The sequence below is a fragment of the Lichenostomus cassidix genome, chromosome 7, assembly GCF_008360975.1.
Source record: "Lichenostomus cassidix isolate B80296 chromosome 7, HeHo_3.0, whole genome shotgun sequence".
NCBI classification, from domain to species: domain Eukaryota; kingdom Metazoa; phylum Chordata; class Aves; order Passeriformes; family Meliphagidae; genus Lichenostomus; species Lichenostomus cassidix.
Window position 1 is genome coordinate 33,075,757 of NC_139488.1, and position 20,343 is coordinate 33,096,099.

Consider the following 20,343-nt stretch of genomic DNA (forward strand, 5'->3'; position numbering starts at 1 on the left):
TTCCTGTCCATGTTTAAATTCACTTATACGGACAGAATGTCAAAATTACTTACATTAATCAGGTAATTGTAAGAAATTCTGATTCACTATGCACATCATGTATTTCTGCATATTTTAAAGCAGGTTGGACAGCAAATCCTTTTTTCCAGGAAAGAATTTTCCCAGTGATAAATGTCCCAAGTGGACAACTTTTCTCTAACCAACCTTTTTCCAGAACTAAAAGTATTAAAAGATAAATGGGAATATATTAATGGCAAAAGAGTTCTTCTCTAATTGTGCACATTTACAGTAAGACATTTTTCATAACACACTCTTAAAAGCCTGCACTATTCATATTTAGACAATTCAGGAGAAGAAAAATAAAAACCATGTGTATTTCTGGAAGATCTGGATGAAATCTGGCCATGAGGACTTTACAGCCCCATACTTTTCTCCGTGACAGTGTGAAACTATCAAAGTTGGAAATATTTATTATTACAACCCATGCAAAAACAGGCACTGCCTGCTCTGCTTTCTCCCTTCGGCAGCACTGTCCTAACTTCTCTCAGATGGTAACAACAGCATGTAAATTCATTCCAGAACTGCTCATCGTTGTTCAGCCTTGGGAGAGCTGAGATGCAAATAAAGTGTGACAAAACCAAACACCCAAGCCATTTGTTCACTGATGCTCATTGTAGTTCATTTCCTGGAGTCTCTGTATTATGTCACAGCCCTATCCAAGGACACTGGTTTTATTCGAGCATCCAAAATAAAGAGTTCTTGTTTCTATCAGCTTTTGGCCAGCTTTGCAGCCCTTTTAACATTCTAATTTATGGAATAACATTGAAAGTTGTGACAATTTTTCATTTCTATTTTTTAAGCCTAAATTTACACCAAAAATTGCAGCAACCCAAGTACAGTTTTAAAACTTTAGTGAATCGTGAAGAGTTATCCCTACTATCCCTTCCACTTCAGAGAAGGGAACATCCAAAGATACATCCCATGTTTTAACACTAAATGATACCAACATGCAGTAACAGCAGATATTTCAGGCTCTGAGCAGCAGATGAAAAGTTTTCTCTGGTTCCTGCATAGAGATAAAGAGACTGGGGGATGTCAAAATTAAATTGTTCTGCAACTTAACTGTGATCCTTTCCTTTTTAAATTCTGCTTTTTAAGTTGTCCAGAAAGCTTTTGGTTTTGCATTCAGCTGCTCTAATTTGAGATCTGTGTCTCAGCTTCTCTAGAAAAACATGACTGAAAAAGGAAAGGAGGAAGCCAGGTAGACACTGCAGGTAGATGAGAATTTCTGACAGAATGCTATAATTTTGATGATTTGTATAAAACTCTGATTAGATTGTCAGTAAGCACTAGACTCAATGATTCTTATCATGGCAAGACTAAACTTTTATAGAAATACTGGGTTTTGTTTAAAAGAGGAGTGGATAAAGTTAATGCATCAGCTTAAAATATGGTTTACTTTTTAAAAATAAAATTATTTTAACTCTAATGAAGGGACTATTGATAATACTTCTCTTTCAAAATGCTTGATAGATGGGCAGAACTACCTAATAAAGCTTTTAAATGTTTTTTAAGAGCTCTTCATTTTTTAAAGATACTCAAAGGTGTTTAGAGATCTATAGTAGAATAACAATTCTAGTACAAAAAACTACCCTTTAAAAGGTTAAAAATACTGACAATTTAAATTCAATTGCATAATAAAATCATTATACAACTATAATATCAGTAATTTTAAAAAAATGTTTTAGATTAATATCAGAAAACTCTGACAGAACTGATTTACACAGAGCACCACATTAGTCAACGTTATTTATTTATTGTTTGAAATGAAAGACACAAAGTAATATCCCATATGTATTGTTAAGTTATGAATACTGATTTTAAAAGATTATAGAAGAGGAATGTATGGAAAAAAATCACGTGACACTGAAATACAGGGAAACCTGTTGCACAGATGTGGGAATATAAAATAATTTAAGTGATAACTTTTATGTATTTATTTACCAAAAAGGTACATTTAGATTAAACTCCTGACTGTGTTTGCTGTGATGCTGTTTGTTGATTGTTTTCAATGAAGATTATTTTCATCATTGCTTTAATGCATTGATTTCCTTTCATTTATCTTTCACTGTTACCTTCTAAATAACTTGAACTGCAGTCACACTGAAAAGGATAAATGGACACACTAGAAGACCATGCTTACCAAGAATAGCAAAATCACATTTCCATAGAATTTTCCAAGCACAATATAACAAAATCAGAAGAGCTTCCTCTTCCACAATTCATTTTTGTTTCTCCATGTTAGCAATGAACCTCTAAGACACTGAAAACCAATATTCAGTGCTGAATTTGCACTATTCCAGCTGCTCCTTAGCTTGCAGTTCAGCTGAATGACAGATGAAGCCATTGTTGATAAAAGCCATGGACATGGAAAGTACACAGCTCTGTAAACCACTGTTATACTAACCAGCTTCTTTGAAACTTCATGCTTATTAATCCCGTGATAATTATTTTCAGCTTCGGTAATGATAATGACAACTTCATCTAATGTTAGATTTACTTCAGTCTCCTAGAATTTTGTTGGATCCTGAGGTGTTATAAATAATCTTGTTCCTCATAGCCTTTGAGATTAATTTTATCTGTTCATTAATTCCTTCTTTGAGTTAATTTCTACCAGGCTACCAACACTGGACACCAAGACATTTCAGCAAAAAGTCCCAAACTAAAAGTGTTGGATCCATGTCAAACAGCTATCTACCTCACAGGGATTAGAAGGTTTTATTGCCTTTGCCTAGGGAATAACTTTCATTAGGTTCCCACTTGGCATTTCTTTACAGAACTACTGAAAGAAAGCAACTCATCAATGCCAGTGGAATGAACTCCTTAGAAATACAACAAATTAAGCAGGGGGTGGTAGTTTCTCTCTATCAGTTTTGGGCTTCTTTAGACAAATATTGAAGGGAAACATGGACATTTGAAAAGTTGAGAAGCAAAGACTTTTCTTTTTTTTATATTTGTGAGAGAAAGAATCAAGCATTGAACATTCCTGCTACAACTGCTATATTTATATTGCTGGACAGAGAAAATTAAAAAATCCATAACTTCACTGTCAGTACCATTAATTGCCAAGAACATCTATACTATTGCAGCTGCTTTTCAAACACAGAAAGAAGAACAGATTTAAAAGCCCAGAACTTAACTCTTGTTCCCTAACCATAATAGTAGGGGAAATTGGATAAGCAAACCAAAAGTTAACTTAAATGTCTAGGTGGTAAATTGTGCATATTGTGCTAATATCATCATTTTTTACTGCCTTTCTTGGTTTTCTGCTATTATTGTTTCCAGTGCCATTTACATTACAGAAAACTGTAGAAACCGATGAAGTAATTTTTTTATGAAAGTAGGCTCAATTTAATTTTTTTTAGACAACCATCAAAAATAATTAAAATATCTGCCTTCTAGTTGACATGGTTTTCCTTTGGGTAATTTTCTTTTCTGAATATTTACTTTTACATAGAAAATACAGGAGTGACATTGTTCAACAGAGTCACATTCAGGACTTGCATAATTTTTAACTGCTAATACTCAGATCTTGGTGAGAATCTCTTCTAATTCTTTTTAGCATATTCTTATTTTAATGGAGTTACATTCCACATTTCAAATTGTTAATATTTTTGCATAATTTCTCTGTTCTAGCTGCCCTGGCTGAGCTCACTTTTATCCTGCCTTAGTGAGTTATTTGGTCACCTCTCAAGGTAACATTGATGTCATCATGAACACCTTCCCAGAAACGGCCAAAATTAGTCTGCTGTCCTCAATGACACTTGGACTGCAAATAAATATAACAACATGCATGAAAAGTAATTTTAGAGGTCAATTATAAACCCAAGTTTTTCCTAAATGCACAGCCAAACCTAAAGCTTCCATTTCTGCATTTAATATTTTGAACAGATCTGATAAACTGTTATTTAATAAAACAGAACACCAACTATGGAACTTGTTTGATTGCCTTAATACAGAAATTCAGCAGAATAAAAACACATCCTATAAACTGAAAGTTACAATTACTGGCAGGCTGCAATTACATGAAGGTTATAATTACCAGAAACACCTCTAAACCCATACTGATTTTAACAATCACACCTATAGGTCTACAAAACCATAACTGAGACCAAAACATTCCAACCTGGATGTTAAAAAAAGTCACTGTTTACAGGAAGTAAAGACTATTTATAGTTTTTCACATTTAAAATGTTACAAACTACTTAACACTGAAGAAGAAAAGGAAAAAAGAAATCAAACTAGCTCATGATTTATTGGAAAAATAAGTCCAAAACATGAAATCAGCTTTATTTGCTGTTGGCTCCGTTTCTGTGTTCCTGGAAAGAAATGTTGTAATTAAAACACTAAGCAGCTAAAACCAGCTGTGGCCACAATATTAAATCCAAGTAAAGGCAGGAACAAAAATGGAAGAAAACAGGGAAGAGTTGTGAAAAAGATAATTGCCATTTCTGCTGTTTAAACGGGAAGATCTGACAAAACAGAACAAAAAACGCTAAAAAAAACAAAGCCCAACAAACTTAATATCTTCTAAGTAATAAAAAGGAACAAAAGTAACAAAAAAAATCTTCCAAAATTGAAAGAGTATTCCAGAAACCAAATACTGGTATTAAAATATCGGCTCAACACAAAATCAATAAACCCTTACAATCCACTTTAAAGAGTCAGTTCAATATTGCTAAATGACTTTCTACTAATTCATTGTACTAGCTTCTCGTGGTGAGTGGAATGAAGAAAGAAGCTGCTAGCTGGAAGAAAATTCATTACATTACCATTAGCCTCTCATGTTCCACCATCCAATTTCTACCCTTGTTAACCTAACTGAAGCTAGAGAGCAAGGGAGCAGAGATGGTGAGGAAAAGGGGAATCTGTTTAAACTGTTTTTGACAGGTGGTTGATGGCAGGAACTCACTGAAACACCCCAAAGAAGCTGAGATCACCAGAAGAATCACTGCTTGCATTAAAGCCACAGAAATCAGAGATCTCGTCCAGCTGGACAACTTATGAACAAAGTACAACAACTGCCCTGGAAATATTATTTCACTTGATCAATAATGCAGTTCCCAGGCTGGATTCTGGCATTGCTTGCAGCAGCAAAAATGCATCTGCAGGGTGTTCAGCCACTGTGCTGAAGTGCTGCTGGAGAGGCCAAGCAGCTGCTGGGCTTTTCCTTCTGGGATAACAATCCTCAGCTAAGGGATGCAGGAAGAGTGGGAACCCAGAGCAGTATTTTTGACAAGAGAATTAGGTGATTACCCCACAGCACGTATTGGTGTAACACACTGGAGCTCCCAAAAACCCTTCAGAAGAACATGCTGGATTTAGTTTATTGTGTTCAGGAGGTTTTTTGTTTACTGCAATGGGGAAGAAGAGTTCAAATGACAGAAAGCCAAACCAAGAGGTTAATATACTCAGAAAATTGGCTGGTTCAATATTCAATTGCTGAGAAATTTTTTCTTGCTAATGCAAGGTGAAAGCCAAAGGCCTGAAAAAAGAGTGTATTTTAGTAATGGTTTCTGTAACTAAGTAGCATCATGTCTTATTTCACGTCTGTGATGCTTTTTGTCTTATACCCTATGCAAAGATGAAGTTAAATTGTTTAATCACAACCTACTAATTATCTTGTACTTAATTAATTACCTTATACTTCTGGTTTACTAAGTATACAATCAGAAACTGAAAAGTTCAGAACCCATTTGGTTGGTTTTCCCAGTTTCTGTTACAGTTCCAGCATCTGAAAGCATTGGTGTGCTGTGTTTAATTTATACAAAAAGAAAACAAAAGGAAAAAAGAAAAAGCACATGCCCAGCAATGCTGATTGTACTTCAGTTCTGCTCTTACCACCTTGGCTCTCCTACTTTACTCTGATTATATTTTGTCTAAAAAAAGTGTGGGGGACTTCTGGATAAGATAACAGAAAAAACATGTAATTTTCATCAAAGATGAAAAAAATATTTCAAAGCTCTTATATTGTGTAAGAACTTTAAAAAAAGTTAATAGATATCACAGTGAAATTATGTGCACTAATCTTATATAGCTGGGAATTGAATACAAGCCAGAAAATGCCCTTCATTCATTTTATCCTGAACTTTGGGAGGTAGAAAATCCCTGAAATGAAGATTTCATGAAATATGAGCAATGTAGTGCTAAAGATGTAACAAAACCACAAGCTCAGATCAACTGCCTTCAGCATATTCCTGGTAAAAGATCTGCTTGAGCTGAAAGTGGAAGAGTGTTCAAGGACCAAAATATATTATGATGAAACAGTAATGGAGAGCAGTTCAATGGCTGAAAATGTAGAGTTATAAAAGATTAGAAAGAAGATTTGTCAAGCATTACACAAAAGAAATTCTGAGCAAACAGAGCATTATTTGTAGCTCAACAGAGTTTTAAGTTTTAAATCTAATATGCAACTAATACTAGGAGAAATTTGGGCAACAAATGATCTTCCTCTAACAATTTCACATTGAAGATGGTAATAAATGCAAACAAACATACAAAGAGTATATTGAGGATTTTTGCTTTACTTACATATCTTTGTGATCCATCGTATTCACACCTCTCAATTTTTCCCAAACTGCCATCTGAAAAGTAAAGTTTCTCTGCCCTGTGATCAATGGTGAGTCCATTTGGTGTCAGAATATCTGTACTAATGATAACCTGGGCATTTTTGCCTGAGAGGGTGGATCTCATGATGCTTGGGAGCTGCTCATTCCAGTTAGTCCAAAACATAAGGCTGTATTAAAATCAAAATAACAAACAAAACCATAAGATACATTTTATAATTTAATTCTATACGAAATGAGCAACAGAGGAAAAAAAAAACCCAAACAAATGCCTTAATAAACAATTCTGAGTAGCATCTATAAGTAATTGTGATCATCAGTGGTGAATAAGAAAATGTAATAGCCTATAAATAAATTATATATATAAATTATAGCAGTGCCCCAGTTCATTAATTTGTATAGGAGTACAGAATATTTCCTCTTACAGATCTGTTCAATCCTGATCTTGTCTCTATAGTAATATACCATTAGAGAGAGATACAAGCTGTGTAATGATATAAACTTAATTCTGCTAATGTGTATATTAGTACTCTTCAACAGTGAAATTAATCTGCAGCTTTTCCCATAATACAACTGGTGTGCAGAAAGTTGACAAAGGAGAGAAAGTGACCTTAATGTGCTCTACAGGAGGCTCAGTTACTGTTAACAGTGACAGAGAAATGTTATGGGCTGGGCTGTTGAGGTAATTCTAACTCATGGACTGATCAGAAACTGCCCATCCTCTCATTGTGATCTGCATCAGTGTTTACATGGTGTATTTATGATACCTTTGTAATTGTATTTGACAACACAGCAGAAATTCTTAATTTGCATTACCAGGACACAAAGTCACACATGGAAATATGCTCCACTACTCATGTGACTTTGTCCATTCAGCTACCAAAAATTGAAACCAGAATTTAATATGGAAGAAATGTTCCCCAACCTCCCCAAAGGAGAGAGAGCTACAAGAAGCAGAAAAAGCAGGCTGCCTTTCTTCCAGAACTAATAGAGAAAGGAAAAGTACTTCAAACGTGTAAGACACTGAAGTCAAAATATAAATCCTCTTACTGGGAAACACAGGATTTTTAGAGCGGCAGTAAGGGAACTAAATTAGACTTCTTTGCAGGATTTTGTCCATTGTTACATACTTTTATACAACACTGATACACACATTGGCCTCTACATTGCACACAGCAAACTCAGGCTTCTTATTTAAGTGCTTAAATTAATTCTGGGTTTTATTTAGTAATAAAAGTAACATATCTGACAAAATCACTAACCAGACACTCTTAGTAATTTGCATTTAGCTCGCTTTTAAGAAAAGCAGCTTGAACTTTTTAAAACTCAATGCAATGATTATTTGACCTGAAATGTAAACATAAAAAACACTGAATCTTTATTCTGCAACTCCTTTATAAAAGCGAGACAATAAAAGATATTAACGCAGAATATATTAACATTTGTCTCCTAAACGCAGAAATCTAATCAACCTCCACAGGGTTGAGCAGCACCAGGCGACTGAAATAAAGCAGTGCTGCTGGCCAGCAGCATGAGAAGGCTGCAGGAGAGATGTAAGACATACTTTTGGCATTCATCCAGGGCCAGGACATGGGGATGGTCATCCTCGGCCATGCTGATGACAGCCTCGCGGTTGAAGGCGCCGCGGCGCCGCTGGTCCACCGTGTGCCTGGTGATGGACGAGCTGGTGGAGCTGGTCCAGTACAGAGTGTCCCAAGCTCGGTGATAAGCCAGCCCCTCCACTGAGCCCACATCTGCAAGACACGGGGACAGAGCAAATCAAACTCCTGCCAACAGGACGCTTGTTTGGATTTTTCCTCGGAGTCGATCCCGCGGACTTGCAGAGTTCAGTTATTTCAGCCAACTTACTGTAGTTACTTTTATCATTTCTACTGCTTATTTTTATTGGAATCATACAGTTTTCATCATATCATCATATTTCATAGATTTAAATTAAAAAAACACAAAGGGCAGTATCGCTGTTAATAATCCTGTACTATACTGGTCAATTCTAACGATCATCATACTAATATTTCCACTACAGTGTCCCCAGATAACACATTAGAAACAACAAACATTTATTCAATACAGTGATTATTTAGTCATGCCTTCAAATATGATTTAAACCATCTCGGACATTTCTTCACTAGTTACTTGTGTTATTTAGCTCTGTCTCTCAATGTGTTTTGTAACACTAACTCATTACATTAAGAGGGATCAAAGTGTTGTTATGAACTGTATTGGCTTTTGCTCAACACCGGAAAAATACTGAAAAAATACCAACTCTGACGGTCTCAGCATCAATATGTAATTTTAATAACCCATGACACCACATGCTTTCATTCAACACAAAAAGCTGTGAGCTAGAAACAAAAGAAAATATTACTAAGCAACTAAAACATGTATTTAATTTCCTGAAAAGACAAATCGTATCTAATCCCAATACATAAAAGTGACAGACTGTGAGAAATAGGAATAATTATTCCCTACCATTATTTTTTAATTACTACAGAAATATATATGTTGATAACTTCACTTATTATGTTGCTAGAAACAAATATTTTTAGACCAGAAGGTTCATGCAGCTTATTAATGAGGTACAGAAGGCAAAAATTTAGAAATATAATTAGGATTACATTATTTTGGCTATTACAATTTCCACTCAGCTTGCTGAAAGATGTAATTTTTACATCTTTACAACAGAAAGTCCCAAAAAGAGATACATCACACTGAAAGAGCTAATACTAAATCATATCTTTGAGGCAAATAAATCAAAGCTATGAGACAAATAATTATTTATCAGTTTTTTGTATTTTTCTTGTTAAAGCATTTGGCCATCTGACTACATTTTGTAACGTATCTGTGCAGAAGTCTTCATGGAGAAAGAACAGAAAAAAATAAATCAGATGACACTCCTGACAGGGAGGTGAATATATGTAAAAATAGTTTGCCTACTTATGAAATAGAATTTATGAAAAAGAACCCATATATCTTCAGCTCACCTACAAGTACCTGAAAGCATTGAAATACAGTGAAGGTTTTAGACATCAACATCTGAAATTCAAAGATAATAAGTTCTTTCAAATATCATGGCAGAGACTTCCATTAAAATTATAAACTGAATCCAAATTTCCAACTACACACAATTCTCTAAACTGAAACAAATGTTCTTAGAAATGTGGCTTAACTATTAGGTTCCCCTGTGTGGAATCACCACGTGGTCTCAATGGTCCTCGTGGGTCCCATGGATATTCTGTGAGTCTATTAAAAAATGACAGATGTATTGACAGTTTTTGACCAATTCTACATTGTATGTGTAATGAACAAACCATCGGAGCATTTACTGCTCTTCGTTTGTAACATGACTAACAGAGAAAAAAATATCATTTCCCTCATGTAGCTTCTTGAATTTCTATCAGCTTTAGCTTTGCCTCCTGTCTGAATCTGCCAAGAAATCTGAGAGCAAACTGATTACACAACACAGCCCAAAATTCTTCCATAGCAGACAGAAGATAATGATGTTACTCCTGTCACGGGATTACGATCCACTAAAACACAACTACAAGATCAAAGTGCTCCTCAATACCAGATTTGCTCTTTTAGGAGTAATTTCTGTACTGCAGAGGAGAACTCAATTTTCCTACAGGTATCAGAAAGCAAAGTTTGCCTTTCTTACGTGGGACCAACACATCATACTGCACTTCCATGTTTAGGGATATAAATGGTGACACAAGAAGGTCTAAATTCAAGTTACCTTTCATAAAATGGCCATTTCTAAATTTTTTTGAAAACAGATAAATGGGAGGGTTTGGCATGTATGGAGACACGCAAATATTTAGCACACAGATGAAAAATGTTTTAATGAAATATCTAAAATATGCAGTTTTGCCAAAAAACTCTGCCATGTATGCATATGTTCTCAGTGGAGCAGAGCTAATAGAAAGCAATCTATAAAACACTGTTTCAAAGATAAGGTCCAGGTGACAAACCTGTGGGTGATAATTGTTTCATAAATGACTCAAAAAGAAAAACTCAGAGTAAAAAAATATGCTCTTAAAATAAATCAGAAGAATTCAATTGATTTAAGACAAGAAAAAAAAATTAATTAAATAGAAAACTGCCTGCTGCAAACACACACCAACTGCATTTTCTTAACTCCACCAAAAGTATTAATTCTGAAGGATTTACACCAGGCACACTCTTTTATTTGCTAATAAACTTTTAGTTTTATCATGTTCTGTACTTAAAGAATTGAGAACTCCACCAATATAGAAGTGACTCATTTAATAGCTTTAGAAATCTATAAATAAGGTGGTTTTAAAGTCAAGGACACAAGCTTAGAGAATGACACAAGTTTTAGACAAAATCTTCCTATGGATTGCACAAGTAACTTTGTTGTTAGCATGTGGTGTGAGCTGGATGTGCCATCAGGGCACTATTCAGGCAAATCTTCAGGATAATAATTTCCCTTTCTAATACAAATTTTGCTAGTTTATATGTTTCTGGTTGGTTTTTTTTGTTTGTTTGGTAGGGTTGGTTGGTTTTTTTGTTTGAGTTTTTTTGTTTGTTTGGGTTTTGGGGGATTTTTTTATTCCTGTAAACCTTTTTATCAGTGATAAATTAGTGACTAAGGACAGAATTGATCCTAGAAATGGCCCTCTAAACTTTTAGGCTGCTCCTTAAAAGTAACACTTCTAGCAACTTTACATTGCTTAAGACAGGAACTGGTGAAGATTCCTAAGAAACTGCATTTCAGTGCTGTATCATCACTGGTTTGTACAGATGCTATTTTGCATTTATTTATTTCATACTTCCTTAAAGAATATTCTAGAGCACTTTTTCTTTTAAAGTTAATTTTTCATTAGATATTCAGTTACTTTAAAATATATCAGAAAGATGTACTCATCCTCTCTGGTGCTACAGTTGGGGGATTTAGTCCCAAAAGCCACTGGCAGGTCGAAAATTAGCAATTTGTTTATTCTAAGCCTCATATTTTCGCAGCATCATGTAATATTCTGAATTGGTAAAGCATAAAGAAACTGGAAATGAAAAGAATCCCATTTGTTTCACTGACATATTGAATTAAAACACTGATGGCATTAGATGCCTACAGCACTGATTAAATTTATTCTAGCCATGAAGCAACAGTTTATGATTTTCACATGAATAGCATACTTAAATGAAAAGAACATTAATACAATATGATATTAATATACAAATACTCACATTATTCACCTGCCACTGACGTTCTGAATTAAATCAGTAATGGGGTGTATAACTGATTAAATATCTACACAAGAGAATGCAACAGCTGATGATTTACAAAGGCAATGTCAGAGTGATCACATCATTACGTTGCCAAATGCTATCTATCACTTTTACTGAAGTTAACGAAGATAGATTGCATCCCACAGATGAGATGCAGCCTATAAATATTGTCATGCTGATCTTCATCTGACTTTCTCGGGGAACAGACAAGCAACAAATCAATAACTGAAGAGCTCAGAATACGCGCCCTTACTATTGCAACCGGAAAATAAAAAATACTAAAGGGCGAAGTTTAAATTACCTAATAATAGTTGCCACTGATTTTGGTTATACTTGTATACACTAGTTCTCCATTTCCCAGATTTTTACCGCTTATGCAGTTTTTTTAAAATTATCTAGAAAGTTTACAGTCAAAACTTTTCCAGTTGTACCACTTCAATTACCTTTTTCCTTTCATTTCCTATTTTAACCAACCCCTTTTCTTTACCAATGTTGTAAAGCAAGAACAACTGCCAACATCATCATTTTTTTTAACACTGCAAAGCCATCAAAGTAATAAAATTGAGCATAAACAGCACTTTGCTATCAGAACATTGGCGATAGCTTTAATGATCAGTGGTGAAACACCTGCTTATCTCCATTCATTCTCCAGCTCAGCATTTCCCTCTCAGGGCTCAGCCTGTGGATTGTTCCAGCACAGTGGGCACAGGAGGGGATGCTGCTTTCTGTCACTCTGTTTGTGTAGGACTGTGTGCAAGGGAACAGGTGGTCACTGCTAGAGCTGAGCTGAAGCAATGCCTCACCAGCAGGAAAGCACCTGAAGAAAAGCGTTTATATTCGCATCTCTCACTGAATGCACAATCAGAACTTTAAATAATTCTCACTTGCTACTTTGCTCTTCCACTACCAGAAAGCCTTTTCCCAAACAAAACTTCTAAGACAATATTAAGTTTATTATAACAGCAAAAACCAATTTACCATCATTCTATCTAGCCTAAGAATATAATTTTATTTCATGGCAGTTTCATGGCAGATGTGAAGTTTGCTAAAATTATACCATGAATCAGCAAACATCTGTAGCATTTTTCTCTGTCTTGAAAAAATAAACCCATGCTATAGGCTATTCCACATTAAAGATTATTAAATGCAATAAGACAGCATAAACAAAGGCTTTGGGTTCTTCAAGGTAACAATTAGCTTGAGTCCAAGGCACTTTAAACACCTCCATGGATGTGACTTATTACTCCTTCAAACTTCCCAAGGCAATGCTAGAAATAATGAACATTTGTTGGGAATAACATAAAGAAAAATAAGATCATTCTAAAATCAGAAAAAAAAAACTTTTTTTTTTTTTTTTGTGGAAGGTGTAATACTGAAACCGCATATCTAGCAAAACATTTGGTGTCTTCCAAAATAATCAGCAGCTTTTTATGACAAAATCTATATCTACCTCAAATTATTTGTCTCCAGACAATGGATATAGCTCTTCCACTGATGTTTCCTGATTACTTACCAAGCAAAATCCCAACAGAGATGCAAACCAGCAATACTCTTATTATCTGAGCTATAACGTACACCTTTATTAAATAAAGGGATTGTTTTAGGGTCAGCAGGATTAATGTAGCAAAGGACTAATGATACATCATACACTTTAGGAGATGCAGGGAGCTCAGAAATTTAGAAAACCAACAGTATTTTGTATAACTGTAAACTGGAACCCTCCCAGGACGTTTCAAAAAATCATTACTAGTTAACAAGTGTTATAATGCCATAACTCCAATGTAGTCAAATGTATCCAATAAAAGAGGTTTTAAAAGCAGGAAGATACCTAGAATGGAAAGCTAACCTATAGAGATGGAAGTGGTTTCAAGATTGTTAAAAATCTCAACAGTTGTCACAGAATATTTTTTTTTCTAATTACAGGAGCTCACACTATCTTTTTATGTGTTACATGTGGACTCTAAAAACCCCCCAAAACTATTCACCCTTACAACCTTCAAAACAATATAATGACTATTCTAATGTGCCTTCTAATAAATATGTATAATCACACATTTTTATTGTTACTGTTGAAAAAAAGATATTTGAGGCATTAATGACAGAATAGCCTAACAAACTAACAGTATCTGGTGGATCACATTACTCTTTAGGAAAAAAAAAAAATGTTCCTCTTGTAGCTTTTCCCTGACAATTCACCAAACGCAGTTTCACATTTTATGCTACAAACTCACAGCTGCTGATGGAAAAATCAGCAAATATGTACATCAATATAAATTTAAGGGCTATGTTTAAAGTTGCATTAGTCACAAACATTATTAATTCTTTATGAACAATCTCAAGTGCAATAATTAGTCCTGTCATGAATACATTTCAGAGTTTCACACCAACACACAAAAAAAGCATGAAATGTGCAGAAATACATGTATCTAAAAAAACAAATAAAAAAAGCTTAAAATAAAATTAGTAAACTTTGTTTTCCTCTAACAAGGCTGGCATTGTAATAATAAATATTATGTTTTGCTATTTAAATATCCTGGACTTAACAACAGCCTCTCACTCTCCATCCTTCAAAAAGGGAAAACCCTTGGACCAATATTCCAACACATACAGTTTTATAATGAATCTGATTCATTTAAGACATGAAAAGCAGCAATATTCAAGTATTTATTTTTAACAGATTAAAAAAATCTTTCCTGGAGAAGAAAGCTCCAAAACCAAAGGGATTTCATACAATGTACCAAATGCAATGCTCTGTAAGAGAAATGGGAACATAAATGCCTTTTTGACAGTTAAATTGGACCCATTTAGTTAGGAAGAATAGTAGCACACATTGGAACACCTTTAAAAGATTCAGACTGTAAGAAAGCCTTACAATACATCACAGGATCTGACACTTTATGTTAGCAGTGAAAAGATTTTTTGTGTTCCATGGGCACGAGTGCCTCAGGTTCAAAACAGGAGTGGTTTTTTCACATAACATTTCCCTTTTGTGCTGCGAAAGGCACGACAGTGGCAAAATGTCTTAGAACCACTGTTTACACAGGCAGGAGAAAAAACCAGCTCACTGTGTATCTCATCTTAATACTTTTCCCTCTTTCTCGTTCTCTTTTGCTTGTTTTTGGTTTTGGTTGTTTTTCTGTGTTTTTTGGTGGTTTTTTTTGGTTTGGTTTGGATTTTGTTTGTTTTTTGTTTCTGTTTTTGTTTGTTTTGCCTTGCTTCCATCTTTTCTCTTTAAATTTTAACTTGTTCCTTGGTCTTCTGTCTACTGTTGTACCATAGAATTGAACCTATTTGAACACTGCACTGTTTTTCTACAGATACACTTTAATTAATGAATATATTACTTCAAACTTCTACCTATGACACATAAATGAAAAAGCACTAATAGCCTAGAAGTGGAAACTTAAGGGTTTTCTTTCTAAAAATGTTTCTTTTTATAAACATAAGCTTTGAAGCAACTTAGATCAACCAAAAAAAAAAAATGTTTGTGGGAAATCAGAGGCAAGAACAAATTTTTTAAAAGCGGGAATAAGAATAATTAACCTGATAAAGTCACTCAGAAAAATAAGAAAGAAAAAGTCGCTGCTGATTGACCAGAGGAGAGTACAGAGATATGAAAGAATCTCCAAAAAACGCTACACAGCACAAAGACTAAGGGTGTTAGGGCATGGCACTCTAAAATACATGGACTGGTTTATTGTTGTAGTTGCCATCGTTTCTTCCTGCTGAAGACAGGACCCCACCAGGTACAGGATTCTCAGTGAGTTTTGAATCTGTTTTTAGTGAACTGGAACAAGTTAGATAAAGTTGTTTATATGCCGTAAATCTACTTTCCTTGAGCCGAAAATGTGTTAGCTAATGGGTTGTTTATGAGTTGCAAATCTGTTCAGTGAGGTGAAAATTTGTCAGATAATGGGTTGTTTATGAATTCTAAATCAATATTCAGTGAGTCGGAACTCTGTTAGATAATAGCTTGCGTATGGGTTGTAAATCTGTTTTCAGTGAACTGGAAACATGTTAGATAATGGGTTGTTTCTGGGTAGTAAATCTGTTCTCAGTGAGCTAAAAACATGTTGGATAATGGGTTGCTCGTGAGCTGTAAATCTGTTTTTAGTGAACTGGAAACCTGTTTAACACAGAGGTCTATGTGTTTTAAGTGTTTTGTGTGCAGAAACATTCATGGATCTATTGGATTTCAGTGGAATGACTGATTTCAGGGAGGTAGGAATCCATCAGATCATAGATCCTTTATGAGCAGATTTACATTCAGAGAAATAGAAGTATCTTGTATGTAACATGCCATTTTCTCTATTAAAGGCAATCACTGAGTAAAGGTTTGCACTATTTGTAGTTTTAATGAGGTAGGAAAAGGCTGTAGAATGATACAACCATAGAAGGTATTTCCAATGTGGTTTTGAACGTCATCTTAATGAAGCAAAATTTACTACAGATGCATTCTAATGATTTTGGAGGAAAAAATAGCAAAATAATGTAAAAAATGTTATTTTTCAGTCCTGAAATTAAACTAATTGTTATTAAAACCTCCCAGCTGGATTCCATTCAGTAATTTCCATGTAATCACAGATTCATAACAGGGAAATGAGAAAAATTTAGAATTTTACATTTTCCAGTGAATGGAATTAATACTGTCAACCATCTCACCACTGCTTTTCTCTTTCTAGATGTAGGTTGATCAAATATTTCCATTATATCAAGCAGCCTTATGAAGTGTCTCTTGTTTACAGTGAGAAAAAAAATCACGTGCAGACTGTGGGATGGAAGGCTACAAAAACACCAACTGAGAAAGAATGACTCAGCATAAACTGAGATAGTTTAAAACATGTGACAAGAGAGCAATAAACATATTTTGGGATGTTATATCCCTTCTCCCTTGCCAAGGAGCATTTCTACAGAATAACACAGAAGTATTTCTACAAAACACCACCGTTCACATATGCATCCCAAGCATGTACAGTGAATGCTTTTGCAAGGATACAAAACTTCATCCGACATTCAATTATTCAGAGTGCTGACTCTGCTAATGAAAAATGAAATCTGGCATATTAAGTTAGAAGTAGAAACACTTCTTAACAATTTCTTAAAACTATAATTCCCAGCTACGCTTTATGGAATGTCTTTAGCTCTTGTAGAGCAACCTATTATGAAGTAATGAGGAATACTTTATTGTTCTTTTAAAAACCAATTTCTATCTGCATTAGTGCTTCACCAGTATTTATTCCTCCTCTTTGTCTGCTTTAAATGCTGAAAATTCCAAAGGCTTTTCATATAATACTTTTAATCTCTTCTCATAACACCACAGTTAAAATTGTGGTTCCATGTCACCACTGCACGTTTCTGTGAGCTGTGTCTCTGTGCAGCTAAACTCATCTCTGAATCCCTGGGTTTAATGCTTTTGTGGGAATAATGGGAACATCCTGACAACATTGCTTAGTTTATCTTTAACATATCTTATACAGATATCATGAATTCCTGTAAGACATGCACACATAGGAAAACAAAGGAAAAAAACAAAAAAAAAAAATACTCTTCATTTCATATATGATCACAATATGGTTTGGTTTGGAAGAGATCTTAAAAGTTCATCTCATTCCAGCCCCTGCCATGGGCAGGGACATCTTCCACTGTCCCAGGCTGCTCCAAGCCCATCCAACCTGGCCTTGGACACTTCCAGGGATCCAGGGGCAGCCACAGCTTCTCTGGGCACCCTGTGCTAGGGCCTCACCACCCTCACAGGGAAGAATTTCTTCCTTGTATCTTCTTATTTCTTCCTAAATCTAGCCTCCTTCAGTTTAAAAATATTTAAAATGTTTTTTCGCATGTTAGTGCTAACTGTTTTCATAAGCACAAACTTCACAGAACCCCACTGCAGAGGTAGAATATACAACAATTATCCAACGTCAGTTGGGCAATAATATTAGGTCACTTTGAAGCTGTTCAACTTTTTTTCTTTTGTGAAATATATTCCCATTAACATGGACAGCAAAAGGTGATACAACAAACAAATTGCCATTTTTCCTCATCACTCTTTGGTCTTGTTACTAAACTGACCCAAACAAATAGCTAAATTTAGCCAATATAGCATAAAACAACAGAAATTCATATGAGATTTATGCACAACTTAAGGAGCAAATACTATATGGCACTTCAGACATTTTGGAAAACAATTACTGAAATCGCAGCCTTCAAAAAACCCAGACAGTACTGAAGAAGGACAAGTAAGAGAAGGAATAAATTAGGTATCTGCATCTGATAACTGACTACAGATGAATGGGGCTTGTTGTATATTTTAGAACAATTAAAGTGTAATGGAAATGAAAGACAGCAGAAGTTTTTAGAATTAACAATTATTTCATACAGACTTATGGATGTTAAGCATTAAGGATATATTTCTTATGTAGTCACATTCAGATTTTCCTTGAATTCAAATTTTACTGTGACAAACCTGATAACTTTTTACATACACCTTGTATTAAAGTTATGTCAGACTTTGTTGATAAACATTTTCTTGCCAGATACTCAGATTTTATTGAGATCTCAGCTGGAAAATGATGGTATCCTGAAGACTTTGGTGAAGATGCTGGCAGCAATTTCTTGATGGTAGTGCCAAGCTACAAATATTCAAAGTCTAAAAAATCTCATGTTTCATACAATTCCTCCTACTACTGTGGTGAATGAAGGCACAGTAAAAATGAAAAGTAAGTATATTACTAAGTAATACCTCTATTAAAATCAAACAATTTTGTAGGTTGGACCTTTGGAACTTCCTTCTGGTTTTCCTTGAGCTCAAGTCCCTTTCTTGGGTTTCACTTCAAGAAGGGTGAATACACTGAACACACTGACCAGGGTCTTAATATTTTATACTGAGAAATGACTACAACAGAGACTTCATCATAACTAACCAGAAAAATAAACCACCAAATACACCAAATAAAAAAACATTTCCAAGCAACTCAAAATGAGATTTCGTTTCAACAGTAAAGGTCCTAAATAATCACAGTAATACAAATTAGGCATTGCCATTATCACTTCTGTTTTCTAGCAACATGCTCCAGGCCTCCTAAGCCTGCTTTAAGACAAATCATTTAGAAGTGGTTAATGTTTAAATGTATCTTACAGGGATAAAATATAACTAATGACAGTAAAATTTCACTGACTTTTTTACTCCATAAAGCAAATTGATCACCAGCTCTTCATTCAATGAACTTTACTAAAATAAAATACGCATTTTGGAAAAATATTTTATTTTATTTTTACTTACTTTCAATTAGCACTTTCCTGCCAGCCCAGTTGTCTTTAATAACCTGGATGTTTCCATAGTGTGCATCACTGAAGAATATCCGATTGGTGCCCTTTCCCTTCAGGCTGTAGTCAAAGGCCAGAGCTATCACATTTTTGAAGTACTCCGGGTTTTCATAGGGCCTCACAGGAGAATTCAAGTTGGTTTCATCTGACAGGTGTATGCTTTTGAGGATTGTCCTGCCAGAGTAGAGCAGGTATCCCTCGTGCCTGAGGCAGCTGCTGCCATCCTGGGCGAGGTAGCCGTGGGCGCAGGCGCACGCTCTCCGCGCGTTGCCGCGGTACAGGCACAGCTGGTGGCACCCGCCGTTGTTCTTGGCGCACACGTTGGTGCCTGGGAAAAAACATAATGGAATCTGTCTTTTGTAACCAAAAATATACTCGGCTGATGTAAATAGAAATGAAAGTTTGTGTGGTCTGAGAATTGTCCTCTGAGAAATTATTTGTAATGTGTTCACAAGGAGAACGAAGGGTGAAACGGTAAATAATGCAACTTTAACCACAACCTAAAGATTAGTTTGAAGAATACAATTAATGAGCCAATACAATTAATGTCCTTTTCAATTCACAAGAGTATGTATTTTAATCATAGAAAAAGATAAAATGGGTTATTCTTCCATAACCAGCTGAAGACTTAGAAAATGTTTCAAGTGCTTTGAACTTTAATATTTTTTTAAAACACCTGTAACTAGCAAAACCTCAAATTTAGATACCATCAGAATATAGTACTGCTTTTAGACATTTTCTACCAAATTAAATACGTATTTATTGACTGGTAAAAAACTCTGTGAATTCAGATCCCTGTTTTCAATGAAGACATAGCCTAACATTTTCTTCTAATTTAATTTAAAACCTGACTTCAGAAACTAACTCTCTGACAATTGCACACCATTAAGAAATCATTGTCAAATTAGTAACTACGTCTGTTGCAAGCAATATTTAAAATAACAGTAATCGTCAACAATTAGGAGCTATTTGTCTTTTTCTTTTTTATTTTGGACTATACGTGAATTACTATTGTAGTTAGTGAAGATAATTTAGTTTCTGTTCCTGACAGCACTTCCCATGTAACAACTCAGCTCTTTCAGTATAGTAATTTTCCCATTTCTGAAAGTTTTCCACATAATGAAAA

At 34.8% G+C, this 20,343-nt stretch overlaps 1 protein-coding gene across 1 annotated transcript in view; it reads right to left on the reverse strand.

The window, feature by feature from the left end:
* LRP1B (LDL receptor related protein 1B) overlaps positions 1-20,343 on the reverse strand; it is a 613,981-nt gene that overhangs the window by 120,060 nt on the left and 473,578 nt on the right. Inside the window, exons 41-43 of the mRNA XM_085067137.1 lie at positions 19,174-19,545; positions 8,191-8,380; positions 6,592-6,796 (exon numbers count right to left, since the gene is read on the reverse strand). Of these exons, the coding sequence (XP_084923263.1) occupies positions 6,592-6,796; positions 8,191-8,380; positions 19,174-19,545 (767 nt within the window). The remainder of the gene's footprint in view (positions 1-6,591; positions 6,797-8,190; positions 8,381-19,173; positions 19,546-20,343) is intronic.